This window comes from Mycteria americana, chromosome 4, assembly GCF_035582795.1.
Source record: "Mycteria americana isolate JAX WOST 10 ecotype Jacksonville Zoo and Gardens chromosome 4, USCA_MyAme_1.0, whole genome shotgun sequence".
In the NCBI taxonomy this organism is placed as follows: domain Eukaryota; kingdom Metazoa; phylum Chordata; class Aves; order Ciconiiformes; family Ciconiidae; genus Mycteria; species Mycteria americana.
Window position 1 is genome coordinate 44,374,337 of NC_134368.1, and position 19,713 is coordinate 44,394,049.

The 19,713-nt window shown below is 35.2% G+C and overlaps 1 protein-coding gene and 1 long non-coding RNA gene across 2 annotated transcripts in view; one reads left to right on the forward strand and one right to left on the reverse strand.

The window, feature by feature from the left end:
• Window positions 1-19,713, forward strand: part of LOC142408664 (uncharacterized) — a 61,163-nt gene that overhangs the window by 1,588 nt on the left and 39,862 nt on the right. The window lies entirely within an intron of this gene.
• Window positions 155-18,997, reverse strand: ANXA10 (annexin A10). Its single transcript, XM_075499244.1, has 11 exons — window positions 18,919-18,997; window positions 15,796-15,890; window positions 11,295-11,408; window positions 9,397-9,487; window positions 8,656-8,735; window positions 5,761-5,814; window positions 5,546-5,639; window positions 3,972-4,067; window positions 3,255-3,313; window positions 1,041-1,163; window positions 155-223 (listed from the first exon to the last, which is right to left on the reverse strand). The coding sequence occupies exons 1-11, from the start codon at window positions 18,956-18,958 to the stop codon at window positions 155-157; spliced, it is 915 nt and encodes a 304-aa protein (XP_075355359.1). The 5' UTR covers window positions 18,959-18,997.

Sequence of the window (19,713 nt, forward strand, 5' to 3'; positions counted from 1 at the left end):
CCATGTTCCAGCCAACAGAAGATTTAATATTAGCAAATGTATAGCACTGATTTCTCTGTTCTTTTATAAGAATAGGGATCTCTTAGTGTATTGTGTGTAGCTTCAATTTCTATTTAAAATAGATTTATACAGCCTTCAAAGTTCATCTTCTTCCTTAATAATCTTCAGCATCACCAGCACAGATAGCAAGTAAAGCACTCTCATAATGCCCTGAAGCAAAATGCTGCAAGAAAAAAAATAATTTCTGTGACTATATTTTTTCTTAATTTTTCTTCTCTTGGTGTGTAACAAGGGCTAGACTGATGTTGTAAGGTTTTGTAAAATATTACAGTGTTTTCATAAGGATTCTAGGCCAAGATTTTTTTAATTTCACAAACCTTGGGCTTTGGTTGCTTGGGCACCTAGAAACAATCTACCTTTGAAAGGCTGGATCAAACCTCTTTAATACTTCTCAAGTTCAATACCAAAAAGCCATGAGCAATTTCTTACAGTTACTGCACATCTTACAATTGGACGATAGCAACATAAAAAAAGTGTCTTAGCAGGAGTAATTTTTGTACAATTAAACAGTGTTAGAGTTTTGTTTTAAGAGTAAGAGTACAAGAGGAACAGTTTTTCTGAAGGTTGATAAGCGCAAGGATAAAACCAGATTTTTATCTCAGTTTTGCACGAAAGTGGTATCAGCCTAACCTTGCAGGACAGTGTGAAAGAAGATGGTATCAGTTAGTGTAGAAACTATTCATGCAAACTGTTCCTCAGAATACACTGTCCTGCCCTGTTTATATCCTCCTCTTGCTATTGGGAAGGAACAAAATCTCATAGAATGAGAGTGAGTTGAGAATTCACGGCTCACTTACTGAAGTCAGCCTGAGGCACTGAAAAGATACACTATTGTTTTTATACATTGGTTTTGTTTTGTTTTGTTTTGTTTTTGACCAAGTGATTGAATGGAGATTAACCCTCTTAATTTTTCTGGTAGGGCTTGGCACAGTCTGTGTGGTGCCAGTGCTGAATATATGCAAAAGTGTGTAAAAACTTACTTTAATGTCATGAAAGAGTGATTTCCCATATCTCTCTTTGTACCGCTGTCGTATATTCATCAAGTCAATCTCACTCCTGGCAATGAGAATCCTTGTAACTGTTTTATTGTGAAACCCAAAGTCCTAAAAAGAAAAGAAGATGAGAGGAAACCTGTCAGTTGGACAATATATGTTTGCCTCTCTGTATATGCTCATATTAATGTTTAATAGATAAACCAGTTAATTAGGCTACCTATAAAGATATCCTAGATTTTAAAGGAGTCTAAGCATTCAAAGGTTTTATCCTACAGAGTTTTCACGTGCCCAAATAATAGAATTCATGTTACTGAACAACAGAGATTCCCCACATATCAAGCTTTAATCATGCACTGAACCTTTTAAAAAGAAAAACCTGATGAACTTTTGTCAGTGGTCTTAGGTATTCAGTTTGTAGGTGGCTGTTGTGACTGTCATCGTGGAGTCCATTCAAACTATACTGAAGCCAATAATCTATTTCACAACAATTGCTGCTGAATGCGAATTCAGTGAGGTTTTTAACCATTGATTTAGAATTTACATAGCTTGTATTCAACTGTGTTTTATTTTAACTGTTTCTAAATAAAGTGTCATATTGTAATCGTGTGGAGAATGAGGACATCTACTGGCAGTAAAAGTAGTCAAAACAGATTTAGGGTTGGGATGACTGATGACCAATTCAGATTGTTTAAACCTAAATCGTGATTTTATCGACTAGCCATTGATATTGAAATCTTGTTCTCACAAAACCAAGTAATGAGATATGTTAAAAAGATGCGTATAGAGAATTTGGTACATGTTTGATGGGTAGATTAAAGTCTTTCTTATAAAGCATTATGAACTAAATTTCAGGCATTAGAATCCTGGATGTGTTTTATTATATTGTATTATAAATGGACGTATAAAAAGCTTTTGGTATAATCGGGACATAACTTGGCTGCAAAAACAGGCACTATTTTAAATTCTTGCATTTCTTTTGAGAATTACCTGTGTTCATTAAAATGCTTTGTGAAAACAGAGTAAAATATTAATTAAAACAAAATACAAATGCTTATTCTGAATCATGAAAAACTTTTTCCTGCATCACATACATCATCTGAATATAATATAGAAGAAAACTATCTATGTGATATTTCTTAAAATTAGAAATGAGGTTTTAACTTGAAAGGCAGTCTTGATACAGGACCTTTGAGAAACATCAGTTTTCCTGATAGCTGGTATTTCTTGGTACTTTTGGCAACCCTTTTTCATGTCATGTGCCAGAATCCTCTTTTGACCACTCAGACAAAATATTGGCTCTTCCTCTCAGCCCCTGGGATTTTCCTTGGTTCTTTGCTGCCACTGTTCCTGGTTTAGCTGAAACAGGGGACAGCAGTAGTGGCAGTGTCTGGAGGAGGATACTGGGGCCCTGTTGAAGTGTTGCTGAATAGTTTTGTTCGATGATTCTGGCTTGAATCCTATCTTTGCCATTCCTGCTCTAGGATGATACTTCACATTTTACCCGTGGCTGGCTTTTATGACCATCTTCTAAAGATTACACTTAAAAGATTAAGCTTAAAAGATTATACTTTATTTTTTATATAGCATAATGCCTTATTATCTTCACTAACGAATGAAAAACAGAAGAAAATATCTTCAGTGACCTCTAGTAGGAAGAATTTGTAGGTGTTTCTTTGCATTTACCCACATTTCTTCTTGGCACTCTTTTGTTTTAGTGTGTTAGCACGTACACACAAAGATAAAGAACCTGCATGTATAGATAGATACCCACAAGAAAATATGACCATTTATTTTTATGTAACACTAATTTATGATTTAATTTTTAGTGATACTTATTAAATCTGTAGATACAAAAATTGGCTAGTAAGAAAAATGCACATTGAGTTCTGCACAGCAGGGGGAGATACAATCCATAGAAAAGAAACATTTTAAATTAAAAAAAAAAAAACTACGAAGTTACCAGACAGATGCTTTTTTAAGGAATCTAAATATTTGACCTTTTACTGTTACTGTTAAATCCTAACTGCTGCTTAGGCACTACTGCTTTGAAATTTATGTAGCTACCAACAGTTTTAAAACATGCAATCACACCTTAAAGATTGAACGGACTGATGTGTAAGTACTTGTTTAAGAATAATCAAGAAAACAAAAAAATAGGGAAGCTACTTTTTATGATGGTGAAGAAGAAAGACTACTTACATGAATTGCATTATAAAGCCTGTAAGCAAAGTAGGAAGGCTTGTCACGAACACAGAGAACTAGGAGAGAAAAGTTGCAACAGGTAAACATAAGATTATTATAAAATCAGTTCTATTGGCTTTGGGCTCCTTGAAATATAAAGCTGGGTAGTGCTGTCCATGACTCAGCTTAAAATTAAGCTACCAGTTTTCACAAACGTGACTATGTTTATAATTTTAAAAGTCTGGTACTTATTTTGGGTGGGTACTCATTACTGTTGCGTCGAAGAGTTTATTAAATATCAGTGAATATGCTCACGACATCTTTGTAGAAATATTATTATCCTTATTCTATAAGTGGAAAACAAAGGCACATAAAGCTTGGAACTTGTTTGTATACCACTCAAGTCCTGAAAACTTTGCCAATTGTTTAATATGTGTAGAATCAGTTGGTAATGCAGTTATTGATCACACAAAATTTGTTATCAAATGAAGAACAGATACTAGTTCTGCTCAGTCAGAATCTAATGCAGCATATATACATTTTTAGATTTACACAAACATGGAAAAGTAGTTCAAATATTCTCTTCTAATTATCTCTGAAAATTTAATTGCACAATATAAGATAGTAAAGTGGATAAAAAATATCAGAAAAATAATATTCTTGATGCATCAGAGATACCATACTAGATATTTATTAAGAGATTACTGCTAGTATAAAATAATATTTTTACATTACCTATTGCAACCAGTAACTCTTGAAAGTATCCATCATAACATTCGTTAATGGCATCTACTATGTCTTGCCCAGAGATATTTTGGAACTCCTGGAAAACTTGGGGGGGAAAAAAAATCTTGCTTTATTCTGGTTCATTAATAATTATCATCTTGCCTTTTTTTTTCCTGCTTCCCCCCAGTACTATAATTATTGAGTTTATTTTTTTTTCCCTATTTATTCTCAGTGTTTCATTACGTTTATATCCCCCAGGTAAGGCAATCTAAATGGGTAGCCTGAAACCTGGCTTCCAGGACATTCTCTCTCTGAGTTCTCTAGTATACAGTATAAAATGAATGCACTCCAAAGCCTCTGCTCCACTGGAAGTTTTAATAAATTCTCTATCTAGCAACCTCTGTTTACAAAACTTGTAACAATGTCATGTCATTAAGACTACTTTCTTGCTCAGTTTGGCTAAAACTGGCCAGAGATTCACAAATTGTGACAAGAAGCCATGGCATGACGTGCATACCATGTCAGTATCCAGACATGGACACTCTGGATAATGCAGGTATCCAGACTTACACACAAAAATATACAGAGCATGCTTACTCCTTTAGGGAAGGAGGAAAATTTTCAACTCACTGCCCACTACAAACCTTACAGAGGGCTACATTACAGGCAGAGCCCTCAAATCTCTGTTACAGAAAGAGAGTGGAGCATAAGCTGACGTGTTATGTTATGTTAATCCTATCATCACCAGCCTTACAGCAGTCATGATAGAAGAATTAATTTGTTGATCCATGACAGCAAAGTAGTTCTAAGCTACTGTTAGAAGTTGGCATAAGAAATACAGCTGGCTGCACGGTGATAAACTTGTCAGCAAACAGACTGTTTTCCTACTGCAAAGCAAAAGACATCTCAAACTTCTCACCAAACAGATACAACAGGTTTCTTTTCTACAGTGGAAGATCTGGATGATCTCATATAATTTTCTTGCAATCTGTAATTATGTCTGATTATCTATTTTAAATAAAAACGTCCCATTATGTTTCTGTGTGTATGTTCATTACGAGAGAGTGAACGTGGACCCTGAAGTGCCCCCATCAAAAACTTCTTTGAAACTTCCATGGAAAAGCTTCAACACAACAATGTGTTTTCACATACAAACATTTGTTGAAAGTACTCGAACTGCCTCTCCCAAGGTGTTTCCACTCATAGCAAAAAGTTACTTAGGAAAAATGAAGACAATAGTTAAGAAAAATCTTCCTCATCCTGTTGTGTTATGTGTAAACGCAGTGCAGCCATAGCCTATGCCTTTCTTTGGTCATGCATTCCTCTGTCTGTTATTAGGCATCCTGATGTCTGTCTGTTCTATCTACAGCTGTCTGTAGTCATCAGGCAAAGTTCAGTTCTGCATTACTTCCAAAATCCCATTAAACATCAGTGGGAGTCTGAGAGCTCCAACAGTTCACACTTAGGTTTCAGGTTAATATCCTGCTGCACACTGAGCTTCTTGGTATGTAAACCGTGGTTTTATTAGCAAGTCAGATTTTATCTTTCCACTCTATGTTCAAACAGCTGAACCTCTGGATTACCCATCCATAACTGCTGGTAACTCTTGTTGCAGAGAATCATTTGCAGCATGTTTTTGTGTTCGCCTGTTTTCTGCTGACATGCTTCCCATAGGATCTAATATACCAGAAAAAGGAAAAAAAATGCAAAAGATTTTAAGTAAGTCCTAAATAACTTTGCAAAATTTGTATTTGTTCTTTTTTTTATGTTTGAGAAGTTCACATCTGACTATATTTACCATTGCATCCTGAGCAGCTGTAGAAGGATCTGCATATCCTTCCATCCTTGTTCCCTGGGGGGGGGGGAAGATAAATTTTCTTCAAAAGTTAAATCCTAAAAGACTGTAGGAATATAAAGTTGTCTCTATATGAAGCTACGTTTCATTTCTTGAGATAACACATATGGGCTTTTAGATTGGATCAGCGTATTCAATGGCTGAATTTGCAACTGTTGAAAATATCTTCAAGTTGTCATGTTATGTCTTCATTTCCTCTAAGTAGAGGAACTCTGGAATGACAAATGGTCTTGTGAGAGGAAAAAATAGGGGAAGTGGATAAACCTATCCCATTTTTAGTCCCATTTTAAATAAGCTTTTACCTTACCACTACTATCCTACCGCCATTTCCAGTATTATGGATGTTATATTGCTTACTGTAATATGTAACTATGAGGGGAAAACAAGGGTAAGAGTAACATTTGCCATTCACTGATTATTTCTTATCAATATACATATTACCAGAAGAATGTTTTCTCAATTTTTTTCTCCCTGCACAAACTGTAGGAGCAAGCACATCAAATAACAGAGGTTTTCCTTGCTTATAATCATTGTCTAAAATTAAGATCCAAGACTAGGAAATTGTTTGACAACTTTGATACATAAACCACAGAAGAATACTTCTAATTTTCCCATACATTTAATAGCTTTTCAGTTACACAAATCAAGCTGATATGCTTTAGTAAACACTCTATGATCTGAATTATATAGTTGTTAGAAAAAGAGAAGAGCACACAACTTCTGGAATTGCTTTTTTAACCATAACCGTCTTGTAAGGATACAAATCAGGCCTGGTTGCAGAACTCTTAACAATCTCAAGCTGCATGTAATCACTGCCTTAATGATACGTGTTTGAAGCAATTTACTTTAGTTTAAAATTTATAGTCCTTTTACCCTATATGTGAAAGGGAGGATTAAAATTACGTCTTGGCTGTCAACTTGTAGAATGACTGATTTGTAGGTCTTTCCTGTTAAAAACGTTAATTTATATTTTAATTAAATTGTAAGAATTTCACATGGTGGAATTCCTAGTAACAAGATAAATTACTTGAAGGAAATTATGCTGGAATGACTGCATAAAGTTACATACAAGAGAAAACACAGGGAAAAAAGACAGAGAAGCGAACAATAAAATAAGTTAAATAATACTCTACATGAGTCAAATGCCCACTTTTCCCAGTAACATTTAACAGTGACTACTCTTGGCATAGTTTTGCTGGAGAATCCCACAATATGTATAATTATTTTTTAAATTGTAGAAAATTATCATATTTCAATTAATACCCCAAAAAAGATAATTATAATAAAAATCTGTTTGTCTCGTACTAGAATATTAGTTAGCCTGAATTTGTAACTCTGTTAATTTATTTAGGAAGGAGTATAACCTGTAACTTCTAATCTGCCTCAGTGTGGACATGAAAACTGTAAATACCACACTATGGCAATTGAATATTTTGCTCTCCATATGTGAAGCACATTTACGTCTATCTGTAGCCAGATGTGTGTGTCATCAATCCCAAGATTTAATAGAAATTAAAGCAAAGGCTGTCTGAAGAAAACATTAAAGGATGCATTGAAAATGTTGCTATAGAATAATCTGTAAGTTGCATGGTACTAGAACTAGAATGGATATATTTTAATGAAACATCACTGAATTTTAATATAAGATTATATCCAAATGGATGATTCAAGTAACAATCTTCAGAAGTATACAGTATAACTGAGTAAAGTCGGAATTTCCTGCAACTTTTCTTTATCTTGAGAAAAATAGCAGTTAGACCTTGTTAGCTAAGAAGTTGCTGATTTCAAGCCTCTTTATCAATATCTGTGATTTAAGAAGATAAGGGCTAATAATGTACTCTCAGATAATTTATTTTAAATTTATTCCTTTGATGAATAAAACATGTCCCATGGTTTTAATAAAGATGAGAAGTGAGGTTGCTTAACCTGTAGCTCTTCATTTTTAAGCAAGGAAGAATTTTCATTATTAGGGGGAAAAAACATCCAACATTAGAAAAAAAAAATCCTATTTATAGCTTCTACATTTGAAACATCTGCCCTTTATCTCTGTACCTCAGTGAAGCCTGCTGCTGTTTCAAATCTTAGTAAGAAACACTTTTTCCCAGACACACATATATAAATATACAGATTTACCTTATGTATGCTGTTATCTCCTGGCAGTCCTTTTGTCATTATTTGTTACTCTGGTTTACAAAAAATGTTTAAGATAACAAGCACAGTGACTACAATGAGAATGGAAACTCATGATCTGACAAGGATGACCAACTTTGTTGCATAAAACTACAAATGGGTAAAACTGCAAAAGTTGGTGTGTAATAGTGACAATTCGTTTGCCTGCATGCAAACATACTGTGATTTAGCATATGCAGTAGCACAAAGAACATAATATTTTAAACATAGAACTATTTAATACTTTCTTTCATAGTCAAATGTGGATATATCTCCATTTTTACATAATGCCTAGACTGGCTTATGAACCATATATTCTAACAATGGAGAAAACAGAGCTTTAAAAATGAAAATCTCATTTGTACATGCAAGTAGACTCCTTTTGAGATGAGACAGATTGAGCAGAGGGTCAGCAGTTGAATATCCAGGGACTTACTCAATAAAATAGTCTGTTGACCTTTGCCTCCATCTGAAAGCCAAAGTCAAAGTCAAAGTAGATGAAGGAATTCAAGTTCTCTTCCTCTTCTGCTTTCCCCCCTCGTTTGTTAAAAGTGTAGACCTATTGAACTGCTTTAACCACAGTCACCTTAAAATTTAAGACTTCTCAAATACTATCAAAAGTTATGAATTTTTTAGAAATGTAAGTCATACTACGTGCTTTTACAGTACCTGAGCAAGGTTCATGAGCGTATCTCTGAAGTGACCTGAAGTCTCAGAGTCGATATCTTGTTGAAGATCATTATTATATTCTGGGTTAAAACAAAAATGTATAATCTAAATCACAAATGAACATGCTCTGAATAGTACTAATGAAGATTAGCAAATAAAGGATAAATAAATAGGGTGCAAATACTTGTCCATTTTCTATGGTGATTATTCCACAGTAACCCTTGCAGGTTCTGCACGGACCTAGCCATGGGGCTGGCAGGTCTGCCTGGGCCCGGCCAGGGGGCTCTCCCCTGCTGGGGGCCTCAGCCACTGCCCCAGCTCACCTGTCCACCCACCCATGGGTGCAGCCCCACCACTGCTGCTGCTGTGTGGTGGTGGGATACTTGGAAATGTCCCATCAAGACAGGTGAGTGGAGTGTCCAGCCTGAGTAAGCACTTTTTGAAGGAAAACAGCTTATGTACTTTTTTTGAATAAAGTGTGCAAAAGTTTCTGAAAATCCCAAAATATGGCTGCCAGGTATTTCAAATGTCATAGGCAGCGATACATCTCAAAAATACTATGATGTATTTTCAACTTCAAACATTTTGCTTCAGCCTTTTTTATATAGTTACGGGAGAGGAGGGGGAAGGGAACCAGTTAGTATTGAGAAGTCATTTTTGTAGTTCAGTTCCTTCATGCATGCTAATACATCCAGAGCACACATAGTACAACTGCTACTGTGCACTTGTAAAAAACATTACGCATTAAGTAGGCTTCTTTCATCTGGAAGATCTCCATATTTGATCTTGAGGCTAATATGTCTATTAGACATTTTTCTTCTGTGTCTACTCCCTGTGTGGAAAGAAGTAAATATGGAAAGACATTGTTAGTAGAAACCACAGCTTTTAGAAGAAAGCAATGCTGTACTTATCAGAAGTAACAAAAGAATAGCAGTCTCTGCTGGAGCAATGCAGAGTGTACTTTTGCATCATCTACCTGTTTAAATAGAAAATGACTTTAAATTAATAGTAGAAACCTCTATTTCAAAAATATTCCTACTTAATCTGAATTTCAGCATGTGCATTAACAAGTGGGGAATGAAGCAAGACTAGTGTTGACAGAAACATAATGGGAAGAATTTTAGAGCTTTACTAAGAATTTAGGATTTGCTGAAAGAAATCACACGCAAAGATTGAGTATGCATCCCCAGCAAGTGTTCAGGCAATCTGAAGTAGATATGAGCACAACTCTTATGTCGTGCTTCTATCTTATCTTTTTTTTTTTTTTTTTTAATTGGGAATGTTGCAGTCTGTAATGTCTACCGTAGAACTTAGTATTTAAAGGAAACATCATGGCCATATATGCAGTGCTGCAAATCACTGTATTTTCCCACAGGATTTGAACTAACTTTGAATTAAATGAATAAACTTGAATTGACATAAGATACGCTGCATATGCTGCTTTTGATATGCACATGTGTAGTGTTGGTGAGTATTCTGTATTTGGGATGATGGGAGAACATTACATTGAGCCTGAGCCTGGAGACACATATGGCCTGTTTTTTACTTTGGCCGTATGAATCCAGATCAAGATAGAATACTATAAAAAAGTTTAACTTTGAACCACATTTAGAAAAAAAAAACCCTTTGGCAATCTTGTCAATAATTTTAATAAAAGTCATGCTTCCAGTGCTACCAATGATATTTCACGATCCTTTTAATGCCAACAGTGTTAATTCTTTTTTTTTTTTTTTTTTTTAGGAGATTCTCAACTCAAAATATGTAGGATAGATCACTTTGCTCAGAGTTGTATAGTCTGTGTCTTATTTGTGACAGTGGACAGTAGGAAATGTTCATGGAAAGAAAAGGAAAACAGTGTTGAGCTCTGATATGCCTTCCCATCTTCCAGGAATTGGCAATTTAGGAATTTCCTGAGAAGGAATTTGCCAAGGATTATTAATTTCAATAGCCAACAGTGGACCTGTTTTCTAAGAATTTGTTGAAGTCCTTTATGAACTGATTTGTGCTTTTGGCCTCCACAATGCCCTGCGTGAATGAATTTCACCATTTAATTACATGATCTTTGAAAAAAGATTTTTGTTTGTTTCAAAACTTCAGTTGTTTAAGGAGTACAGGCTCAGATCCTGAGAAGAAAAGGAAATGTTTTCTTCAAAATGTGCAGTCAGTTCAATTTGAGTGGAGTGATCATTGCTTTGTCACAGAGTAATTTGTAAGTGTTTATGTAAAGACATGTTCTGCTAAAGAAGTATTGGTCTTTTCAGAGGTGGAGGCTTAGTGCATGGCACTGGTTGTTCAAATTAATTTTGTTCATAACATACATAAATGCTTGCAGGATCAGGGCCTTACATTTCCCTGTATAAATATTTCTTCATTTACTGAGTTTACCATGGGTGTTAAATGGGTTGTATTTGTTACATGACAAGGATATTATTTATGCTTGTTTTAGTATACCAGTGAATAAACTTCATATAGCACTGTATTTCTGATGACCAAGGGTACTACGTAGTACTACACTATTCTACTCTACTAACTTACAGCAGTTTTATCAACCCTTTAAATGTCAAAAAAATCAATTTAACATATGTTCAGTAGTGTAATTAGTGACTGCAACTCTAAGCAATTCTGAATATGTCAAGTACCTTCAAGGCATGCCAGAGCTCATGGGCATCATAGGAGGCAGGTGGATACATCAAGCCAACCATGACTTCTTTGAAGTGATGAGAGAGATTCTCTTTTAGGTCTGTTACCAGATCCTTGAAAAGGAAAAGAAAATGGATAGGCAGGATTATTTCAATAGTCACACTTTATGAAGACAGCTTAAAAAAAATATTAGTGGTTTTCTCTGTAAATGAATAAAGATGAACTGTTGCAGATGAATTCTGGCTAAAATTAAGTAAGAAAAATATTATTTTAAATAGTACCTGCTGCTTCTAATAGTATAGGTAGTATGGACAATAGGCACACAGGCAAATAGACCACATAGGATTGTTGATTTTTGGTTCATTAGAATACAGAAGAAAATTCAGGGGTTTAGGTGCAACTACTACTTAAAGGTTTGGAAACCTGAATACCATGGCAGAGCATCTGCAGCTTCCCTTGGCATATTCCCTGTGCGAATCTGTGGGAGCTAAGCACCTTTGGAAGTCAAATCCCATAGAACACAGGTGATTTCTTGTGCTTTTTTCAGTGTTAGTCACCATGTGAATAATTTAAAAAATCTTCCACATCGCTCTTAGTACATAAAAATATCTGCTTTGGATTACTGGAAGGTTATGTGCTTCAATTTATGTGTAATATATATTACATGCAAACTGAATTCAGTACTTCTGACAGATGCTGGATTAATAAAAAGGAACTCCCCTCTTCCCCTGCATGTGTCGCAGTACTCGCTTGCCAGGTAGCTGAGTAATGGATGAGAGTTTCCTCCCCATGCTCCCCTTTCCCAGTAGCATCCTTCAAAACACTGAGAATGCCAAAAGCTTGTTAGTTATACTATTGCTGTTTCTGATTAAGAAGATAGTTGTGCACTCTTTTTTTAAATTTTTTGTGTACATCACTAGGCAGCTGTTGGACATGTTCTGACCTAAGTCTGAATTTAAAGGAGTACCAGAAACAGTTCCCATGGTGTAAACTATTCTTTTTTGAGAGCTGCATCTTTTTCAGGCCTGTACTTTGGTTTTGATACATATCTGAATATAATTAAATTAGTAGCTAGAGTAGCAATGAAGGAGGACATATACACATTAAAAATTAAATTTATGATGAAGAAACATATGCAGTCTTCAGTGAATGCACATTAGATGCATTTGACAACCACTAAATCACACATGGAATAGAAATTAATTCATTAAGACATTTAACTTCTGACAACATGCCTGTGGGAAAATGGATTAATAATACAAATGGATACCAATTAAAAATTACTCCTGCAATCAGAACTAAGGGAAATGAAGTATTGAAAAATAAGAAAAGACAACTCTAAGTTGTCATTATTAAAATTTCCTAATCGTCTTTGCTATAAGAAATCCTTGAAGGCTAATTGTAAGAAGGAATCTTAAAACTTGTCTGTATGAATCATGCAGCCAGTTCAGGGTTTTATTTTCTTTTTTTACATATTTCTCTTTCTAATGTGTCACACGTTACATTTGTCAAATGAATGGGCATAGTGGCTACCATATTGAACACACTGAATTGAAATTAAGAGGGTGGAGGATTGGACTGACAGATTTACCATAGATTAAACTGAGAAGGCTAAAGTTGTTACTGCCTAGCTGTCTGTCTTCTCTGTCCTGCAGAGTTTACCACACTTAAACTGGGACTGCTGAATGGCACATTTGCCCAATGCAATATATCCATTAATACAGATTACAGCCAATGAAATGCTATCACTGATGTGTGCTAAAGTATCTTCTGAAGTATAAACTGCAGCAATTCAGGGCAAGATGCATCCCATCCTGTTTGGCAGTTCCTGCCCAAGGTAGCAAACTTTTGAGGGATCTATCAAATAAACTGCATGGAGCATGAACCAGATTAGCCATTTCAGTATATCTGCTATCACAAATGAGACAAAAAAAAAATCAGCAGTTGTTTCATCTCTGAACTAGGTTAGAGCTAAATTGTACTGACCCCTGTTTCCACATGGCAAAAGTAGAACTAGTTGGGTTTTTTTTGGAAAGCCGTCAAGAGTATCTTGATATATCTTGTGCTATAAAGTATACCCAGTGCTTAACAGGTTCATTTAAATTAAAATTGTGGGTGTATATGCAAGACGTTCCATGAGTTTCAGAATTTTCTGTAGCCCATTGCTGGAATATAAAAATAGTTTGCTTGCCTTTCCCTTCTATTATTATTCATAGTTTTAGAGATTGAAATTCTTAAAAATTACATCTGAGGTTTTCTTTGGCTTTTTTAGTTCTTCTAGATCTTTAGGCCTGTGGCCACTGGCTTTATAGCACTTCAGGTTGACTGAGTATGGCTGACAGGTGTAAATTTAAAGGTGGTGTGGTTCCATAGGGATTTATTTATTTGTTTATATTTTTATTTTGGATTTGAAAAGAAAATCCAAATAGATCAGTGGTGAGCAAGTCAATAATTATTCTCTTTGAATACTAAATATGGTAAATCATAACTCCGTTCCTGAAGGACATTTGGCAGTTCTTTATTGACATATCATTAGTGTTATCTCTAGGTCATCTTCATGTACCAGAGGGCAGAAATCAAAGATTAAAAATGATACAGAGGTTTTAAATGTTTTCCCTTGTTAAAATGATAAGTCCAGTTGAAACACTCTAGAGAAAAGGTTAAAAAAACCCAGCCAGCTGCTATGGACAGAGTAGAGAAGGAGCACTGCCCAGTGATTAAGGAGATAAATGAAGACTTGTAAAGAATGGGCTTAGGTGCTTTACTATCACAGGCACCTTTGGGTAGCTTGACATGCTTTAGTTTTCTATAAGTAAAACTAAAACTCAGTGAGGAACATTGCATAGATAAACACTGAACTTGTGTGGTTTGCATGTGTAAAGGTAATGGTAACCTAATAAAGACCTCATAATAGAAAAACAATCATTCGGATCTACTGATTTCAATCATTGTCACAGTCTTTGGAAGGTAAGGATACCTGTGATTCAGTTATTGTTCTTTTATGGTCTGTTTAAAACATACTCATCCATTCAAGGCTGCATCTAAAATATCACAAATACTGTGCGTTTGAATTTTTATAACAGTCCAAATAAAGCCAGTGATCTCCTATAGGTGAGTAACACCACCAAATCAACCCACTACACTGATTAAATCCATCTCCTGTCTTCCCCCCAGTTCTAGGAGAGTAAGGGGATGTTCCAGCATATTTAGAGGTCAAGAGTTTTGAGGTATTTTGGTATACATGTGGCCCAAAGGCTGTTTCTGGAAAACTGCTCAGCTACACAAAGAAGAAAATACATAGTACTAGCTGTTAACAGACTGGTAGGTAACAGACTACCACATCAGCAGTTAATGGGGAGTTTTTGGATGAACCATTCCTAGTTAACTCTAATTAAGGCTGATGGCTGTGTGGTGGGATTTCTGCAAGCTCACTGTCCTCATTCACACTGATCGATTCAATGGCAAGCATGCACTGACCTTCAAGGCATGTTCCAGTGAGCCGTTAGGTTTTCAGGCTTCAGGAAAAGAAGAAAACTGGATTTTATTTAAAATGTTTGGCTGGCTTCGATTAGGGGAAGGGCACATCTGGTCAATTTAATCACAGTATTTTTCTTTAGCTTTCCAGTAGTATCTAGTTTCATACAGCACTTTTCATCAGTAGATGTCAGAGATTTTACAAAGTGTGTTGCTATTTTTTTCGCCCTTATGTAGCTGGGGTAACTGAGGAAAATGCAGACATTGCAACTTTTCCAAAGTCATTTGGTTAGCAATAGTAGGTCTGGAAATAGAATGAGGATATCTATCTCTGTGTATGTTTAAGAACTCATATAACAAAAATTATATTGTTATGTACAGTAAATATTGATAAAATGCATTTTTAAAAAAGCTAACTTCTTATGTCTTAAAATTTTTGAAACACCTTTCAAAGAATCACAAATTTCAGATTAAGCCACTCAGATTAGTATTGTGCTTAGTATATAGATGGGATTACATGGTACGAGGTCTGAGAATGTCAGTGCTTGAGATGAGAACATTAATCAGTGTTGAATAAGATACAACTACCTGTAATTGTTGGTATGGTGTTTTTCTTTGGTATTTCAACCTATACTATTTAACAATACTATTTTATTATGTATTCCAAAAACTTGAAAAAAGTAATGCAAAAACCCCCAAAAGCACATAGAGGAAGAAGTAAGTCTGTCCAGAAATTCTGGTTTGGTCAATAGAGGAGGAGAATGAACTATAGAAGCAGCAGCTTTCCATGTCCTTTTTTTTTTAACTTGTGTGTGGCAGACCTACTTTTACTGCTATAGAAATGACAATTTGAAACCATCAGAGATATCAATAGTTACATGAGCGAAGTTGTGTGCCAATCTGTTGGTGCCAGCCAGCTGTCTGCCAGGCTTTTGGTTCCAGTGACTGACCTGAGAGAAGGGCTGACCAACCACACTGGGGACGGAGAGACAGAAGTAATGAAAGTACAAAATGGCTCTGTCGTACCCTGCCATACATGTCTCTGTACGCCTCGGCAATCATAAGCCGCTGTGAATTGCAACGCTGTGTTAGGATATCAATCAACACATCTTTTTCACAACCTGTAAAGGAAACATGACACAGACTCTAAATGAAGAAAGTGTAGTTGTTTACTTACATTTGTGATTGTTCATGTTTTGTTCAAGAACATTAGCCTAAATTCTTGAAAAAAAATAGATCAAACTATTAATATCCCACTGGTATTTACCAACATCAGTTATATTTACCATGCTTATGTACCTTTCACTTGCTGGTGTAATACCAGCAAAAAGTGAAGTAGTCTGTTATTATCAGATGCATCACCATCTCTCAAGCTCAATGGATTTGAAAACGTCAATAAAGCAGATAGAGGCTTTCATCTATTCATAACTAGGCACACTAGCAGAATTTGTGACTGAGCCTGGGAAGTCATACTTGTATGCTCTGTTGATATTGATTAAATTGTCATTTCAGGATTAGGGATCTCTTTTATGAGGATGACAAATTATGATCAGACCATTTGTTGAAAAACTGAATGATAGATATTTTCAGAGGAACTTTACAAAATAAGTTACGAAGTTTAAAAAAATATTTTAACCAATTTCCAAGGGCATTTTATTGAAGGTTACCTATGATCTTTTGCTTGATAGCTAAAGCATACTGCTAAACTTCTATAATGAATCAGTATTCACTGCTTATGAAATAGAAGATAATGATTAACATATTTTGAAAATGATTTTATAATTTTTGTATTTTTTTCCATCCCAAAAGATGGCTCTTGGTAATTTTAGATGGCTCAGCATTTTAATGACCTTCCAGCTGTCCTGGTTGTGGCTGGGATAGAGTTAATTTTCTGTCTAGTAGCTGATACAGTGCTGTGCTTTGGATTTAGTACAAGAGTAATGTTGATAACACAACATTAATTGAGTAATGTTGAGTTACACAACGTTAGTTGAGTAATGTTTTAGTTGTTGCTAAGCAGTGTTTATATTAAGTCAAGGACTTTTCGTCTTTCCATGCTCTGCCGGGTGCACAAGAAGCTGGGAGGGGGCACAGCCAGGACAGCTGACCCCAACTGGCCAAAGGGCTATTCCATCCCATACGATGTCATGCTCAGTATAGAAACTGGGAGGAGTTGGCCGGGGAGTAGCGATCGCTGCTCGGGGACTGGCTGATTGTCAGTTGGTGGGTGGTGAGCGGTTGCATCACTTGTTTTTCTTGGTTTTTTTCCTCTCTCTCCCTCTTGTGGTTTTCCTTTTCATTACTATTACTATTATTATTATATTTTATTTCAATTATTAAACTGTTCTTATCTCAACCCACAAGTTTTCTTACTTTTGCTCTTCCGATTCTCTCCCCCATCCCACTGGGGAGGAGAGTGAGCGAGCAGCTGTGTGGTGCTTGGTTGCCGACTGGGGCTAAACCATGACACCAGCATAAATGTATCTCCAAGTGTAAATCAATTGACTTTATCACACTTGCAGCAAAGATGAATTAGGCTAGAAAGCATGGGGATCAGCTAACATCTGAATGGAGTAGCGTAGTCTCTCATGTTTCTACGAGTCTTTGTTATATAGGCATATGTTACAGATACACATTCTGTACCTATTACAGCTTTGTTAGACAGATTTTATATGATCTGCAACTGACAGGTTCCATTTTGGCACAAATGTAACTGGATATTGATTTTTTTTAAGTTGGCAGAGGAAGTCTGTATTTGCTCATTATATAGGTTTAGTTCTCTTTCTTCTGGATTATCTCGCCACAATTACACCAGCTTTTTAGCGTGACACTGATTTAACATCAGTCTGATTCTTTTCTATCGAACTCACAAAATGGATGTATTACTGAAACTCTGTGCATAAGGATTTCTTTTTACTTTTCAGAAAATAATTATCACTAGGAATCTGTACACCTTATCCAGTCTCTACAGTAAAAACTAAGAAGGATTCAGGAAATATTTAAAAACCTGAATAACTTTATTCATTTGTGTAATTCCACTGGTATCAGTGGGACAACGTATGTGACTGAACCTTCTCACAAGAATGAATGTCGTGTGCAAGATTCAGGGTCAGGGGTGTCAGTGCCTGTAAAGGTTATGGAGACTTAAACTCCTCTGAAGCTGAACTTTGTATTTTGCTGATTGTCCTTGAAGTTAGAACTTTGTTCCATGTACTTTGATAAGTAAATTAAAAGTAAGGTTAATGCACTAGTATTTACAGTATTAAATGAAGAGAATCATCTCTGTGTTGTTGTGTTAGCAATGTTGCATTAAAGGTACTGTTTGAAGTCTAGCAAAATGCTTAAAACTTTTCATCTGTAGCCAACTTAATCAAAAAGATACATCAGATTCCTCTTGATCAATAATACCCATTTTGGTTCATTTGATATTAAGTCTGAGTCCTCACATTTCCATTAAAGAAACTGAAAACAGAATGCAAGATTTGGTGCTGTACAGTTTCATGAAAAGCCCAAGGGGTATAAAAAATTTGATACAGACAACAGTTTTAATGTGAGGAAAATGTTTTAGATAGTAAAAAAAAATACATCAATATTCTGACCCTCAGCAATACCAACAATGTTCAACAGGAAAACACAAAAATCTGAACAGATAAAAATGCTTTGGTGGACAAAAAAATTTTTTTTTTAGATAGACTGAAAGCAAAAATTGCTCCTGAGTGAAAGATAATAAATTCTTTAAACATTCTACTCCATTTATTTTTATTTCTTGATGACTGATTAAAAGACTTAACAGTCCCTGGTAATAGTTAATTGTTGAAGTTACAATTAAAAACCTTTCCTTTGTTGCCCTCCACTGTAGTGCATAACACAGAATTCTGTTTTCTTTTTCTTATTGTCTCAAGGAAAGCATTCATTACTATAAGTGTTGGTATAGATTTTAGATTAATCTTAATCACCTCTTAGTTCCTGTAAATGCAAATACATTATTTATTTGGACATCACCAGTGTGTCTTATTTTGATACCTTGAAGAATCAACAGATACGTGGTGACATTTCTAGTTTTATGAGTTTTTATTTTGCCTAATGCTTGTTATTTTATGAGAGCTTTCTGAAAAAAAAAGATGTGTTAGAATCAGTCAAGATACTTACTAATTCCCTGTAGGGCTCCTCCTAGCAACTGGGCATCCATAATAGGGTTAAAATTTGGAGCAGGAAAAATCGTTCCTTGCACCTGCTGAAGGAGAAAGCAGCCTTTAATTGAGGTGTTTTACATCTGTAACACTACATAGATACTTCTGTTGAAAAATGACAATCATAACATTAAATCGTCTTTGCTTCATGGGGAACAGGACACAAAGTTTTTAATTTATGAAACAGAACTTAAACTTTCAGTAGGCCCTAGGAAGACAGACCATATTTGAGGAAGTTGCCCCTAGCATGAGTTAGGCCTGAAAAAAAAAACTAATAGCAATTAATTTTTTTTCCATTAAAATGTAACCACATTTTTGTGTCTGTCTCTTTCCCAACCTTTTTCTGAAAATATTATTTTATCTTTTAAAGTTAATCCATTATATATGTGACAGTCTTCAATATCTATTTCTCATGGTATTTCTAATTTGAAAGGACTAGTGATAAAATGATGAATGAGGTACATAGGTTGCTTACAAACCTAGTGATTTTTTAAAGAAATTATGTTACTGCTAAGTGTGAGATAGCTTTCTGATATGTCATATAGAAGGCAACACCATTTTTCTAGTTGCTTTGTAACTGATTAAATTACTGTCAGTTCATTCTTAGTGATACTTTATTTCATGTATTTTTTTCTTATTCTTTTTAAGAAATCTGTGAATAATAAACAGTACTGATGTACTCATTTTAATAGAATCACAGACCCATACGTATACAGAACAAAATACCTGAGGTTGAAAGCTATTTAGCTCTGTC